Genomic DNA, 16,243 nt, shown 5'->3' on the forward strand with positions numbered 1-16,243 from the left:
AGCCTCTCTGCTCCTATGATGCTGCTTGGCCTGCTGTGTTCATCCAGCCCTGCACCTTGTTGTCTCGGATTCTCCAGCATCTGCAGTTCCTACTATCTCTGATTCAATTTTAACACCTATCATGACTGTTTCAAGGCGAAGGGAGCCCGCTAGGGATTTAGCATACCGCACAAACAGTAAGGAACCTTAAGGCATGGCTGAGCTAGACATGAAATGGTGCTTGCAAAAGCTGCTAAACTGCCAACATCTGAATATGTCCGAAAAAAAAAGCCTGATTACATTAGGGTCACTTTCAAGTGTAAGATTTACCATTCAGATGCCTGAAACTGGTTGGGTCTGACCACAATCACAGGATCTACTCTGTGTGCTTAATCACTGGACTAAGTCACCTGATTGAGTGACTGTCAGCATTAAAGTTACATAAATAAATTTAAATAGTTAAGTAAATTACAATAAGCATGGTAGGTGCTGGGGTTAGGAGGATGTATGCAGTGGACACAAATGGGTCTATCTTTTCTATCGTGAGGTGACCAACTTACTATCAAAATGCAAAAGCTGGTGCTTTGCCTTCTTTCTGTTCTGCAATCTGTTGCATCATCATGTGCTGTCCTCCACGGTAGAAAAATCTTGATTTTGCTATTGTTCCTGAAAGACCAGGAATACCTAGCTGGATAATCAGGAGTCCCTTTGCAGAGTGAGGAACGTCTACTTGGAGCTGGAGATAAGACTGGTCGTGAGATGCCTGCAAGTAAATGGGGAGCAGGTTTGTAAAAATGAAAGTCGGGTGTATACCACTGGATATTGACATTGAAAGGAAGAGAGTGGCTTAGTATTGTGAGGACATTAATCTACAGAGGGCAAACAAGTCACACAACAATACAAATAGTGACATCTCCAAAAGTAGATGCAAATTAATCAGGCCACACACAAAAAACCAAAGCATCCCAATTTATTTCAAGAGGAATAGAATTGAAAAATAAAAATGTGCTTGCTAAATTTGAGTCAAGTCTTTGTTAGCTGATGCTTAGAATACTCTGTGCATTTCTGGGCCCAAAATCTTACAAATGGTATAGGGGCACTGTAGAGTGGGCAAAAAAATGATTTAGAAGTATGATACAAGAAATGCATATTAGATTATTAGGAAAGCACCAACTCTTGAGCATAGAAAATTGAGGGGTATCCTAATAGAGATCTTTAAAATTATAATAGACTTTGACAGAGTAGAGACAGCATTTCCGCTTGAGAGAGGGAGGAAAACATGTAATCAACAATGAAAGAAATTCAGTAAGAAATTGAGTAAAGAATTCAAAAGTGCAGTGAGAATATAGAATTGCTGCCACAGTGTTTGGTTGAAGTGAATTGTTCAGATGCATTTAAGAGGAACTTAGGCATATATGAATGGCACCATGGAATGGTGGCCCAAATGACTAATGCCTCTGAATATTCTATGTATGCAGAGCTTTGTTGTGGAAATAATTAACAGAACTGGCAGAAATTTTCAAAAAACAATGGATCTCTGTCACTATCAGCATTTAATGGAGAGCAATTAGTTTGTGCAATGCCACTTTCAGGTTCACCATGATAGAGAGCACCACAGCTGCCACCAACTTGGACAATGCAGTGTTCTTTAATCAGGCCAGTGCTCGTTCCCGGGAAATCAAGCTAAGTCTGCATCGAGACATGAATGAAATTCTCTCTGATCGTGTGGTATGAAACCTTCATTGACCTGTCAGCGATTGTGCCTTTGGGCCTGTTTGGCAGAGTATAATCATACTCCTGAACTTGGGGACAGGCACTGTATAGATAGTCGAATGTTAGGTTTTCAAGGAGATTTGACATGGTGAGAAGTAGCAAGTCAGAGGGAGAGAGTCTGAGAAGCAAAAGGCTAAAATGGCTGAAGAGCTTTGGATAAATTGGGGTTTATGCAAGTGGCATTCAGGAAACTGGTGAGAGGAACATAGAGGAAGTCGATCCTGGAGACATTGAAGGAGTGGATCGGAATTCACTGGGGAAAGGGGTGAGATGGACTTGAGGTGAATGGCATTAGAGACCTGGAAATGCATAGTCTTAGCGATAGATTGGACATATGTTTTGAAATCTGCAACAATTATATTAATAACTATATAATTAGAATTATATAAAAGTAACTAACTAACTCAGTTAGTTTTGTGTCTCTGTTAGACGTTAACTGAGTAGAAGTTCAAGTTCAGAGTAAGTTATCAGTTGCTGCTTCAGTGTCATTGGTATATTTATAAAGCTGTAAGAGATCTTTTAATCACCTGCCCTGGTCCTTTACGTTTGCTCTGTCCCAGATTTAGCAAGTTAAAATTGATAGATTGCTAACTGAGGGAACTATGTTTGATCCTACTCTATTTCTTGTTTTCATTAAAATAAGTTGATGTCACAAAAGTGATACTCTCATGACACTTTCCTTCCTGTCAAGGCACCCAAAATGTATTAAGAATGGAAAGCCTTGAATCATAGAGCATACAAAAAGGAACTGATGAGTAAGATCCAACTTTGCCATTGATATTTGACTAAATGCACTTTTATAAGTGCAAAGATATGACAGCTATTTGAAAAACACATATTCTATCGTTATATAAACATATTTCTTTGTAACATTCGTTTTGGTAAGAAATTTGTTTTGTTCCTATTTCAAGGAACCTTTTGAATTTTACTAAGTTATTCTGGAAGTATAAGAAGGATCAAACACTGAAACTACAAAATGATAGATATGCCATGGTATTTCATAATTGCCATTCTTTCCACTAAACATAATTGATGCTGCAGATAGCCAATATTTCACAATCAATACATGAAAAGTCATACCATTAATCAACAACAACAAGGAGATATGTCACAGTTTAAGCATTACCTTTCTTTCCACTTTAATAAATGATCAGATAAGACTTATGCAGAATAATCAAGTGTGTAGAGTCTCTTAGGAGAGAATTGATCTACTTAAAAATAAAGGCTCACATCTTTGGGTGGCAGTGGTCATTTTTTTTAGCAAGGAGATTAATTGATTCTGGATTAAACCTCTGCACTATTCAGTTCAATAATTAGGGTTAAGTTGTTCAGCGGAATCACTTACATTAAGAAATGAACTCTCTGGCACTTTGCAATTTCACGCATGGTTTAGTTAGTATTTCTCAATAGCTATACAAATGGAGCTGAATTCTAAAGATTTACAATTGATTGGTTCACTTTCTCTTCTGAGATTTAGGTTTCAGTTCAGTGTGGAATAAACATTTCATGCTAACTATTGGCGGTAAAGATATTATGACCTGAATTTCACAGTAAGTGGTGAAGCAAAGGTACTTGATGTCAAAGAAATTTAGTAATTTCTCATTGGATTTGACTCTGGTTTGACTCTTCCTGCAGAGTTTCTCCAGCATTCTTTGCATTTGTTTCAGATTTTCAGTGTCTGTAGCACTTTTCTTTATTCTAGTGCGGATTTTCCCTTTCCCAACATAAGGTTCAATTTGGTGCCAAGTTTAGACCTATGTCTAGCTACAACAATGTCATCAAACAGGGTAAACCTGCCATCATTGGGGAGGTGATAGCCTAGAGATATTATCACTTGGCTATTAATCCAGCGATCTGGGGGGCCTGGGTTCAAGTGCTCCCAAAAAATTTGATTTGAGTTCAATTTAAAAAAGAAATCTGGAATTAATCCTACTGATGACCATGCATCCATTGTTTGGGGAAAAAACCCATCTGGTTCACTAATGCCCCTGAGAGAAGGATACTGCCATCTTTACCTGGTCTGGCCTACATGTGACTCCAGACCCATAGCAATGTGGTTGACTCTTAACTGCCGTCTGGGCAATTAAAAATGGGCAATATATGCTTGTCTAGCCAGTCATGCCTTCACTCCTGTAAATGGATAAAAACAAAGAAGTATTTTCAAGGTCAACAAACCAGGTACAAAATGCTTTTGTTATCCATCACTTTTAAATATATCCTAGGAGAAACGAATAAACATGTGAGCATGTACACAGGGTTAAGATAAGGGATGAAATACCCTAAGCTGGCTATTTAACAAAAGAACTCATTATTTTAAAAGTATGTAAAATATCATCACAGTGGTGAAATTTGAAATTCTAGAAATTTAGAATAAGTTTCCCAGGATCGCAGAAGTTTCCCAGAAGTAATCATGAACTTAGTATGCTACCAAAAACTCAGTTACATCTCATTCAACAAGGCGTAACCTTTTCAAGATTTCTTACAAGATTTCTTAAAAACATGAAAACGTACGTTCTTGCCTGTTCAGTGAGTTCTAATTGATTCAGCTTTGGGGGGACTTCAAACAGTGCAACCTATTGAGAAGCAGTGAATCATTGACGGTAACAAAATCAGAAATTTCTGGAAAAGCTCAGCAGGTCTAGCAGCATCGGTGGAGAGAAATCAGAGTTAACCTTTCGGGTCCAGTGACCCTTCCTCAGAACTGATGGTAGCTGGGAAAAGGTTGTTTTTTATGCAGGAGTTGGGGTTGGTGGGTGCTGGTAAGGAGTAAATGATGGTGGAGATAGACCCCAAAGACAGAGAAGAACAGTTAGACAGATAAAGGAGTAAATAACCATCAGCCTGGGAGAATGGGGACAATTATGGCTAACAATAGGTTATGTGTAATAGCAGACCATGTGATAACAAGGTCTTGTGTGTGGGCCTGGCCAGGCTTCTCACCTGAATCAACAACAAATTTCATAATTGCCCACACTAATCAGACCACAGTGAGATTTTGCCCAAGGTTTTTTATAAATATTACCATTCAACTATTTTCATTATTCCTATGATGCTTTAACTAACATCAGTTTGTGTTTATTTGTCTGTAGAAACAAGTAAAACAGGAAGAATGTTGGGGGGGGGTGCGCAGGTGGTAAACCAATAATACAGGAAACATCTGTTCTTGATTTGGAAGAATTGGTAGGTTCAGAGCACTCATTTAACATCAATCCGGTTATAAAAGCAACAAATAAAACTTACACGGGTTTAGAAGTATTGCCAGTGGTTCACAATTTCTCAAATCTGCATCAATACTTGAAATTCTCAAGCTCAGGGGCAGCATGGTGGCTCAGTGGTTAGCGCTGCTGCCGTACAGCACTAGGGAGCTGGGTTCAATTCCAACTTTGGGTATCTGTGTGGCACATTTTCCCTGTGTCTGTATGGGGTTCCTCTGAGTGTTCTGGTTTCATCCCATTGTCCAAAGATGTGCAGGCTGGGTGGATTAGCCATGGGAAATGCAGGGTTATAGGGGTGGGGTTTGGTGTGGACTTGATGGGCTAAATGACCTGCTTCTACACATAGGAATTCTATGATTCACTGACCAGCTCAATATTATCTGTTTTGAGAAGATAGGTAATCTTTCCTATCTGACTTTTTTAAAATTTATATTTATGATCCCTTTACAACTCCTAATGCATTTCTACTTTTAAAAAACTTAAAGCAGTTGTTTTCATATTCACTTTTAAATTGAATGTTCTGCTTTTTCTGGATAAAGTGAGTGACATGAAAGGCTTCCAGCTCTAAAACCACCCACCAATTCCAAATGGTTGATATTGAGGTGATCATTCAGCACTGTGGTGACACATATAAAAGCTGAATGAAGATTAGAAAGTGTCACTTGTTGCCACTGTTTTGAAATTGTCATAACAGATCACTTTTACCTTTAAAAACCGAAAGAACAGCAGATGCTGTAAATCAGGAACAAAAACAAAGTTGCTGGAAAAGCTCAGCAGGTCTGGCAGCATCTGTGAAGGAAAAAAACAGAGTTAACGTTTTGGGTCCGGTGACCCTTCCTCAGAACTCAGTGATAATATCACTAGTTTTTTATTTCACAGATGCTACCAGACCTGCTGAGCTTTTCCAGCAACTTTGTTTTTATTTACTTTTACCTTTGTTCAATAATATGAGGCCAGTAGAAGAGGTTGAATTGATTTTTCTGCATCATTTTTTCTCGATCAATTAGCAGACTGGGAAAATAACAATTTGATTTTTAATATTTGAATTAAATTTTAGTTGGGTTAAAAGTTGCATTTCCACAATGGTAATACAAGCTGCCCAGTAAACTGCTGTTTATTTATTCTATCCTCTCTTGCTTTTGACTGAAGAATCGTTACTTTTTACTTTCATAGTTCTCCAAAATTTGGAACATCTTAAAGCAAAAAAAAAGCTACATTTATGTAGCTCCTTTAAAACAATAAAATGTTCCAAGTTGCTTACATTTTTGGAAATGGAGGGATGAAATATAGAGATTACTTTCATCTTGAGCATTGAAATGGTCCTTTGGAAACTCCTAACTTTCAATGCATAGTCAATGAAACAAAATTGTAAAGCAGAACTACACCAGCAGCAGAGATTAGGAGATGTGAACAAGTATTTGGAAACTCGAAAACTTGTTCAGATTGATTCCTTTAACTGCAGTCACACAGTCTTATGGATGAAGGAAAATTGCATTCAATGATTCCAAATGTTTTCATTCTGAAGGTAAAAAGGATGCAAGAAAAATAACTATTTCTGTGTAAGATGCTCAGGATGAAACTAGGTTGATGTGAAGAATTTTCAGTTTTGAAGGTGCTAACTCCCCAAGATTTATGGTGGCATGTGGTCGAGAAGAGGTGAAACCACGCGACAAAGTGGTTGAATTTGACATTTCATTCTACCTACTATTTTCTCTTCTAGGTTTGGAACCACTTGTAGAATCTGTGATTATGAGGTTGTTGACTTGCTCGCCGAGCTGGCTTGTTCTTGTTCAGACGTTTTATCACCTTTCTGGATGACATCATCAGTGGAGCCTCTGATGAAGCGGTGTTATTTTACTCTGCTTGAAATTTGTACTGTTTGGTCCATTACAGTGAGTAGTGTCATTTCCGATTTTGATCTGTATGGGTTTGTATATGTGTTTGTGTAGATGTGTAGATCAAAATTCCTACAAAATTGTATAAATTCCAAGCAGAGTAGAATAACATCGCTTCATTGGAGGCTCCACTGATGATGTCACCTAGCATGGTGACGAAACATCTGAATGAGAACAAGCCAGCTCAGTGAGCAAGTCAGCAAACTCACCCACAACCTGAGTTACAGATCTTTGCCAAAACTTTGAATCTGTGATTATGTCAAACATTAACTTTTACCTTATCCTTGCCCTTGGAGTCTTGAATACTTCTGGACAATTTCCTTTAAGTCTTCCTTTTATAACTGTGAACATTTTGGCTGGGACTTTCTTGAAATGTGATCTAAGTCCTGATATTGGGTCAGCAAGAGTTGGCTGCTGCTAAGACTGGAGGGAGAATGAGAGCTGCCCTTGTAGTTTATTTTCTTTGGTGGGACCAGGCAGGCAGGCACAGGCAATTGGAAAGGTAATCCTTTGGAAGAGCCGAGAAGGCCAGGTGCATCTCCCTGGGATATGGAGCCTCTGGCCTTCACCACTTTTTGCAGGCCCAGTGCTCAACCAACATGGTCAGTGGTGTTCTTGCTGACCCACTGTTGGTGATGGACATGAATGTCCCTTACCCAGTGTAAATTCAGCATTTTCTCATTCTTGCCTCCAGATGATGTTCACTACAGAGGTGTATTGATTTATCAGCCGAGGGGTTGCGGGGAGTATTACATGGTGATCAGCAGGAAGTTACCTTGTCCATGTTTGTCCTGATGCCATAAAATCTCAAGAGGTTCAGATTCAATATTGAGGTCACCCATGGCAATTCATCCCCCATCACCTCACCCCGATTGTATACCACTGTACCTCTGCTAGGTCTGTCCTGCCAATTAAACAGGACATACCCAGGGATGGAGATGGTATTGGTGTTTTCTGGGACATGGCCTGTCAAGTGTGGTTTGTGAGTGTGACTACATCAGGTGTTGTTCGATCATTCTGCAGACAACATTCTCAATTTTGGCTCCAACCATCAGATGTTGATCAGGCTGAACAATTTTGAGTTTGTGTTTGTTGTTTCTGGTGCCTAGTTTGATGTCAGGTTGTACAAACATTTTCATTCCATAGAATGTATCTATTTTGCTCTATTCTGTTCAGAAAGCACACAATGTATAGACAGTCAATGTGGTGTTTTATAAATTCCTACTTTAGAAACAAAATGAGTCTGACTCCAAACCAGTACACAACCAGATTCTAAACAAGGCCTCTTACCTAACATGCATTGTCTGACCTAAAATGTCACCTCTTCTTTACACTGATAAAATCTTTAGTTCTCTCAGGACAGCGACTTGAAAGAAATTCGGGGATTTACAAATACATGTTAATCAGTTAAAACCTTCTAACTGATTAAAGATTTAATAACATCTTAGGTTTGTTTAATACATCCTCATCTGTGTGTGATCCTTTGATCTTTTACTTATAAATTCTGTGTCTGATACCACCTCTCTCAATAACACCTGAAGAAAAAGTGAGGCTCCGAAAGCTTGTGTTTTCAAATAAACCTGTTGGACTATAACCTGGTGTTGTGTGATTTCTGACCTTGTCCACCCCAGTCCTACACCGGCACCTCCACATATGAGAGTCAATCACATTGCTGTGGACCTGGAGTCACATGTAAGGCAAACCAGGTAAGGAAGGCCCTTTCTTAAAGGATATTAGTAAACCAGATGTGTTTTCATGACAATTGACAATAGTTTCACGGTCATCATTAGACTTTTAGTTCCACATTTTGTTAGGATTATTAAAGTTCAGTCAGGTTTGTATTGCGGACACGCGCCCTATTGTTCACTTAGCACACTCACTCTAACAGGCTACCTAGATTTTATTCTAACCTAGAACTGGAAATTCCAAACTTAATGGTTATTATTGCCCTACAAATTAAAAGACATAATTCCTTAAAGGGGTGTGTATATTTATTACAGAATTTATTATGTTAATGTGTTGTAGAATCTTTCACGCGAGAGAAAAAAATAAAAATCCGTTTGATAATGAGCTTCTTTCTTTAAAATTTTAACATTGGACTAAAGTGAACTCTGTTAAATGTTTCCATTTTTTGGGGCAGCCACTAACGTGTCCTATTGTTTGTAAAGGGATGATCATCCTCAAATGAGGAAAGGCACTTAAGGAATTTTCCCTTTAACTGTCTGGAAAAGCTTACTTAGAGTTCAGTTAATTTGTTTTGAGGAAGAAGCAATGAACAATTTGCCTCCTCGCAGCTCAAGCCTGACAAACCATATAGGAAGCTGTACTTACTGCCAACTGGCACAATTACAAATGACTTCATTCAACAACATTGGCAGTCATGTTGTGAACAGCAACAGTAAGCTTGTGAATTACAACATAATGCTAAGTAGCTGCAGACAAATAATAGAATAAGAAACGGATGTAGGAGATCATCCCCTTTCAGATAGTTGTAGCAGAAGTGTGGAATTTAGGCCCACATCTCTGACTGTACCCTCCCTCTGCCAGTTTTCTCTGGGTTGGAAGATAGCAGTCAGGGGTGCAGGTAACAGTGTGTCTGTGTAGGGTCGCAAGCAAGATTCCCACCAGTTGGTAGATGGCCATAAATTGGCCAGTGGAGGTGCAGTGGGATTGTCAGACTAATACCAGGAAAGATAGTTGGCTAATAATGTGTCAGAAGATCCCCAAATTACATGCTTTAGGCAGCCTCCCTAGGATGGTTCCAAAGAGAAGCGGTCACTGGAGCAGGTGAGAGTGAAATGGACAGGAGATTTGGGATTGCCATTATTTGCATGTCATGAGTGTAGAATGGAGGGAGATGCTGTGGGAGAGGGTAGAGTTGAGATTGGGGTGGTGAGGTGATGGCATTATTATTGCCTGATTTCCCTCGGTTTCCATTATTTTCTTCCCCATTTCCAGTAGAAATATAGAGGATAATCCAGCTCAATCTCTCCCTGTGTATTTGACTATTATAAACAATGAAGAAACCTTCAAAATGCACTGACAAACTAATCTGAATAATATAAATATACCTCCTTTTTGGACAATCAAACTCTGATGGGATTTTCCCATGTTTTTGCAGATTGCATTTTCTAATGCAGGTATTATATTAGTCCTAAAAGCTTTTGTAAGACATTCAACTTAAACAAGCTGGTATGTATAGTTCTGGGAAAAAAAATGAAGAACTATGGATGCTGGAAATCAGAAACAAAAGCAGGAATTGCTGGAAAGACTCAGGTCTCGCAGCATTTGTGGAGAAAAAACAAAGTTAACGCTTTAGTCCCAGTGACTGTTTTCTTTTTTTAGGGGGCAGAGGGGGGGGGGGGGAGGGGGGAGGGAGTCAGAGGGAAGGGAGGGGAGGAAGATTCCAGAAGGATGGGGTATCTCTAAGTTGTTGCATCCTGAGATCCTTTATGCCTGAAAGGAAAAGAAAATGCTTCTGGTTAGAATGTCTAATGAGCCGAAGAATGAAGTAGAACTGGGGGGGCAAGGCAGCTCTGAGCCAGCGTGCGGTGGTGCCGATGGAAAGAGAGGTCGAAAGTTGGTTTATGGTGACGCATGGCATTGAGTGGTGGATCACAGGATGTGGCGTGAGCAGCTGTCTGCGGAGCGTTGAACATCACGGTGACACCTGCGATCCTGGGTGGATTCAAAACATTAAGGATGAAACTTGATTTGGAATCTGTGTGGGGTGAGTCTGAGCTGGACCAGGCATTGAGGAATATGGTGTGACTGTGGAAGTGAGTTTCGGCAAATACCTTCTCAAATGTTAGGAACCACAACATGGGCAATGATGATGAATAGGAAGAAAATTAGAACAGAAATCTTGTTAGAGAGAGGAGCAGAACCTCTTTAAGGCAGGCATACCTAGAAGAGATTAGGCAGTTGAATTAAGCACTAAACAAAAAAAACCCAAAGAATTGTGGATGCTGGAAATCAGAAACAAAAATTTTTCAGAAAACTCAGCCAGTCTGGCTGCATCGGTGCAGAGAAAGCAGTTTTGGGTCGAGTGACCCTTCACTGGGACTGAAATGTTACCTCTGCTTTCTATCCACACATGCTGTCAGATCTGCAGCGATTTTCTGGCACTTTCTGTTTTTGCTTGCATGTATAGTTTTGGATCTTTTCACACTGGATAGCAGTCGAAAAAAAAGGTGCCTGAGTTCTTATTTTCTTTTTGATAGCAGTCAGTACTGATATGTGAATTAGAAATGTCTCTTGTTCAAGATTTAACAATAACAGCAAACATGTTTAACTTGACAGTGGGTAAATTAGCTATTAGCTACCTTGAAAACCAAACCCTATTATCTGGTGAAAAGAATTCTAAATTGCTTTATAGATCTCCTGCCCTGTATCAACTGCATCCACAGCTCCTTCTTTTGACCTGTACTCTTTGGGATTATGTCACCAATTGCACATGGATTCATTTGATTTAAATCTCTGTTTCACATTTTGCCGCTGTTTAAGGATGTAAAAAAAATCTAGAAACTTTTGTGTAAAGTGGCTGTAACATTATGTTTTCAAAAAGCCAAAAACTTTCTTGCAATATACATCTCATTGAGGAATAGGATATTGATAATGAATTTATAAAGAATAATATGGAACAATTGGTTCAATGTTTTGAGCAAAAATGATACGATATCTACAAGAATCTGTAGCCTGTAAAATCAGCAGTGCCCAATCACATAGTTGTGGAATGTTTCAATCTTTTATGGCTTTTGCTTTTGTTCTTAGGATGGTTATGGTCCCTGTTCAAAATTTTGACTTGTACTCCTCCCAAATTGCTATACATCTGATTTTTTTTTGTTTCCTCAGTTTGAACTACAGCAGATTTCTCATGGTGGATCAAGTGATTCTGGATTGTTGGCCTCTCCCCAACAGGTAAACTGGTTGTTGTCGACCAGCAGTTAGCTCAGAAAACAGCAATCTCCCTTTTAGCCTTTATTATATCAGTGCTACACTGACATTGTACACTTGTGCAATAGAAGTTTTTGTGTGCTGGAAATTTGGGGACTGATGTCAACAATTGCCAGTAGAGAGAAATGGGCTAGTGGTGAATTACCAGCCTCTTTTACCCTGAACCAATTTTCTTTTCCATTAACGTCAATGGTATGGACCAATTTCACAACACATTACCTCAAAGATACTTCTCCATTTGGCACGCTTTAATTTTGAATATTAATTATTGTTTAGAATTGACTTATTACTTACGGGGCAGGTTTGATATAAATAAAATATAGACAATTCCTAACAAAAGTATTTTTATTCCTATTGTCCTTTGCAAACTCCTCTTCATATTTGGCCAGTATTAATCGAACAACAAAGTGAAATTCTATGAATGCCTTTTATAGTTGTGTAAAGTTTCTTCCTCTACCACATTATTGGAACCATTAGCAGGCAATAGAATTTCATACGTAAGGGTTAATAGTTTGCATGCTCATGTTACATGGCATGATTTTTTTCTCACTTTCATACAGAGCTAACAGTCCAGAATTAGATGAGTAAAGATTCCAACCTGGGAGTGCAATTGGTCTGGCCCAGTGGCCTGATAGGGCTCATAGCAGGTTGGCAACCTATGTCAGCATTTCCATTAATTCCAATAGAAGTGTGAATGGAAGAATATTAATTCATCATGATCCAATTTTGAGTTTGTAGCTGCAATCAATTTCACCTCTAAAGAGATAAAATGAGGAATCTTTTGAAATCTCCTTCATGCAACATGCTGCCTTTGCAGTAATGATGCTTCAGTGATAAATCAAGTTGTTCTGACTTTGAAGAATTACTCATTAAACCAATTGCTGTTTATGGTAAATTTGCTTAAGGATCAACTACCAGGTTCATTTAGATTATCATGGTTCTTTCTCTCGGAATTAGAATTTGAATCCAGCTCAGACTGACACAGCAACTATTTCCTTTTCATAGTCATGAATCTCATTTTCGGTGAGTTTTGAAATTCTCAACCCACTTTCTCACAAATGTAAGTTCACATCACAAAATAGATACTATTCAGCAATTTTGTTAAGAAAGCAAAAATAGTTGTTGGTGAGACATGGAAATGATTACAATATTGCAGGGAGGGACCACATTTTTGGCAATGTGTTAGGATACATTGTGAGAATGTATGAAGACAATTTTACTGTATGTCTCATTCATATTATTTCAAAGCTAAAATGCTTTGAGGTGATGCTGGGGACTGTTTACTCAAATACTGATCTCTCACATTGTCTTCTTTAAAGCCTCTAGACCCTGACTTTAACTTCAGTCAAGGCAGATTAGCTGAAAGTGGTTAAAGATGTTGAGAATTATTTCAGGTCTCATCCTGCTTTCCAAGAGTCATGAGAGTGGCTAGTGAGGAAGGTACAAACCAGAGATGAGTGTAAGACATGTTACTGGGGCAGGAAGAAGACCTTTCCTCTTTTCTCTGATTATACCTCTCTGAACTGCATTGGGCCATTATTCTACATTAAAGCTGCTATATAAATACAAATTATTGCTTTCACACTTGACTGATGCAATAGAATTAACCAATAATAGTGCCAAAAATGGAAATACATTCCATTTCACAGTGCTGACAGAAGTTTATGTGGCTTAGCACAAGAAAAGACTGAACGTGGCAGTACAGTCTCAGTAAATTGATGAGAGACATTTATATTTTGAGAAGAGGCATGTAACCTTCGTGAACTCTCTAGCGTCCAGAGAATTTTTAAAAACAAAATAATTATATGAGGGAAAATTTCCAGACATCGCAAAACCCGACTGAAACAATATTACTATTCTACACTCCAAATACGTACCTCAGTCACCTTCTCCATCTCAGAGTTAATTATGATGACTTTTTAAAAATATAAACGAAGGGGATTAATAACTTAAATGATCATTCTCGGCAAGCGTTTTGGTTCTGGCGACAAGAGTCCTCAGCACTCCCAAATCTAGTGATGAGCTTTTGCGAATACTACACTCCCATGATTGGTCAGTAAATCATGAGGTTGTCCAGCCCCATGATTGATGGACTGTTTGGTGAAACAGGACAGGAATTAAAGGAAAATCAATGACCGACTGTTCCAATGAGCTGTATGCATCATTAAAAGTAGATTAATGTAAGATGAAGTTACACTGTACGTTAATTATGTGCACTTTTATCTGTCTTATGTACAGAAATAAAACAATCATTTTTAAAAACATGGAAAATGTTTCTCTTCCTCATTCTTAGTCTGAAGGTGATAGCTCCCATTCTACAACAGATGGACAAGTGGGACCTCCCCAGACAGTGCAAGGGCAACCAAAAGACCTGGAAGCAAAGCCTTCCAGGGAGAAAAACTCTATTTTTCGTGCAAAACCCATGAAGGTCAAACACCACAAACATTCAACTGATCCTTTGGCAGATTATGGTAAGATGCAAAATACCTGTTGAAATCAAATTTTAAATGCAATTCATTTCTATAGAGTTTTGTTTCCTATAACATTGCCCAATTTTGACTCAAAGTGAATGGATTTTTAACAGGTTAAAATCAGCCCTATTATTTCAGGAATGCTATTCACTCGCTGCTCAGTGGCAAATAGAAAAAGGAAAAGAAAATGCATGTACAACTTATCTAGTGTTGCCCTTTGCTGTATTTTAGAATGCTACTCAAAAAAATCATGTCAAGGCTACAATTTTGTATTATTATATGGTGCTAAGCTCTGAAATTTTCCTGCCTAATTTTTGGTTCGGCCAAAAGTGGCAAGCATTAGCTGCATTGAAAATTAACTGGCCAGATATTCTCATTTATTGTAAAAATGTACACTGGCAGATAATCAGTGCAAATGACTATACTTTCTTTATTAGAGGTCATCCCATTTTATGGAATAAGAAATTATTGTAAGATTTCATCATAGCTGTTACCTTTTGAGCTCAGAAATACAAGGGTGAAATTCATATTGATGATAAGTTGGAATGAAAATATATTTGGTGGCAATTTTTGGAAATATCATTTAATAAATGTGTTTAAAGTCCATGATATAACTGGATGTTGAATTTCCTGGCTTATTTGGCTTTCATGTATCAAATGGCTTTCATTGAAAGCACAACTGCTATGTGCAAAGCTAACATCAGCTTGTATGTAACAAGATGAATATTGTCTTTGGTGTAGAAGACAATGGTGTATTTAAAGCTCAAGACACTCGCAAAGAAACCCAAGGTGCTGCTGAGGTGAGAGAAGATGCAGATATGAGGGTGGATCTACCTATTGATCAGGTTAGAATGTAATTGTAGCTTTTGCCATTCTTTGACAAGTACAGAGATGTTTTGTTTTTTCTAGTTTGTCCATTTTGTAGATGCAGGATATGAATGCTGGAAGATGAATTGAAATGAGACATAATTTTATTCCTCCTGCAAGATGTTGTTGGTGTCTATTCATAAACTGTTGTGAAGCATTTAATTTTTTTTATACATATGTTTTCTCCAAGAGCTTATTCATACACTTGTTTCTCTATTTAATCAGATTTCATTTTAGTACTAGCCTATTAGAAGAAACTATATCCTTATTTCATAGTAATTTATTGGCTATTCCTTCTGATAGTCGGATAGGATTCTGTATCTGAATAGATGAGAAATTCAATGGAGTGTGAGCTTCTGTTTGTGGTCCATCTATGCTCATTTACCCAGCTCCATTTGATTAGTTTTTGAAATTGATCATTCTTTTTAAATGGGACAGTATGTTACAATTAACATCTAGTTCATTTAAAATCTCTAACTCACCTTTTATGAAATTAAAAATGACTATATTTAACAGAAAATTAGTTGCATTTTTGTGGCATTCCAAGTCACACATCATCCTAACTTGGGAATATATTAGTGTTCTTTCACTGCTACCAGGTCAAAATCTTGTAGCTCTCCCTGATTGTACCACATGAACTGCTGAACTGCTATAGTTCAAGAAGGTGGCTCCCCTCCAACTTCCTAATAGAATCATAGAATCCCTACAGTGTGGAAGCAGGCCATTCGACCCATCGAATCCACATCGACTCTCCGAAGAGCATTCCACCCAGACCCACCTCCCTATCCTATCCCTGTAACCCTGCATTTCCTATGTCTAATCTGCCGAGCCTGCACATCCCTGGTCACTATGGGCAACTTAGCCTCTGAGAAAGGGTCACTTGACCTGAAACGTTAGCTCTGATTTCTCTCCACAGATGCTGCCTGACCTACTGAGCTTTTCCAGCAATTTCTACTTTTGTTGGTAAATAATATGTTTGATTTTATTTTAGAGATGGTAGGAACTGCAGATGCTGGAGAATCTGAGATAACAAGGTGTACAGCTGGATGAACACAGCAGGCCAAGCAGCATCAGAGAAGCAGGAAGG

The 16,243-nt window shown here is 38.4% G+C and overlaps 1 protein-coding gene across 4 annotated transcripts in view; it reads left to right on the forward strand.

Moving 5' to 3' along the window:
* LOC109919612 (doublecortin domain-containing protein 2) overlaps positions 1 to 16,243 on the forward strand; it is a 127,251-nt gene that overhangs the window by 91,365 nt on the left and 19,643 nt on the right. For all 4 annotated transcript variants that reach the window (XM_048596452.1, XM_020519644.2, XM_048596455.1 and 1 more), the window contains 3 exons: positions 11,717 to 11,782; positions 14,112 to 14,289; positions 15,031 to 15,134. In XM_048596452.1, coding sequence (XP_048452409.1) covers positions 11,717 to 11,782; positions 14,112 to 14,289; positions 15,031 to 15,134 — 348 coding nt within the window. The remainder of the gene's footprint in view (positions 1 to 11,716; positions 11,783 to 14,111; positions 14,290 to 15,030; positions 15,135 to 16,243) is intronic.

The sequence above is a fragment of the Rhincodon typus genome, chromosome 5 (genome assembly GCF_021869965.1).
Source record: "Rhincodon typus isolate 14 chromosome 5, sRhiTyp1.1, whole genome shotgun sequence".
Classification (NCBI taxonomy): domain Eukaryota; kingdom Metazoa; phylum Chordata; class Chondrichthyes; order Orectolobiformes; family Rhincodontidae; genus Rhincodon; species Rhincodon typus.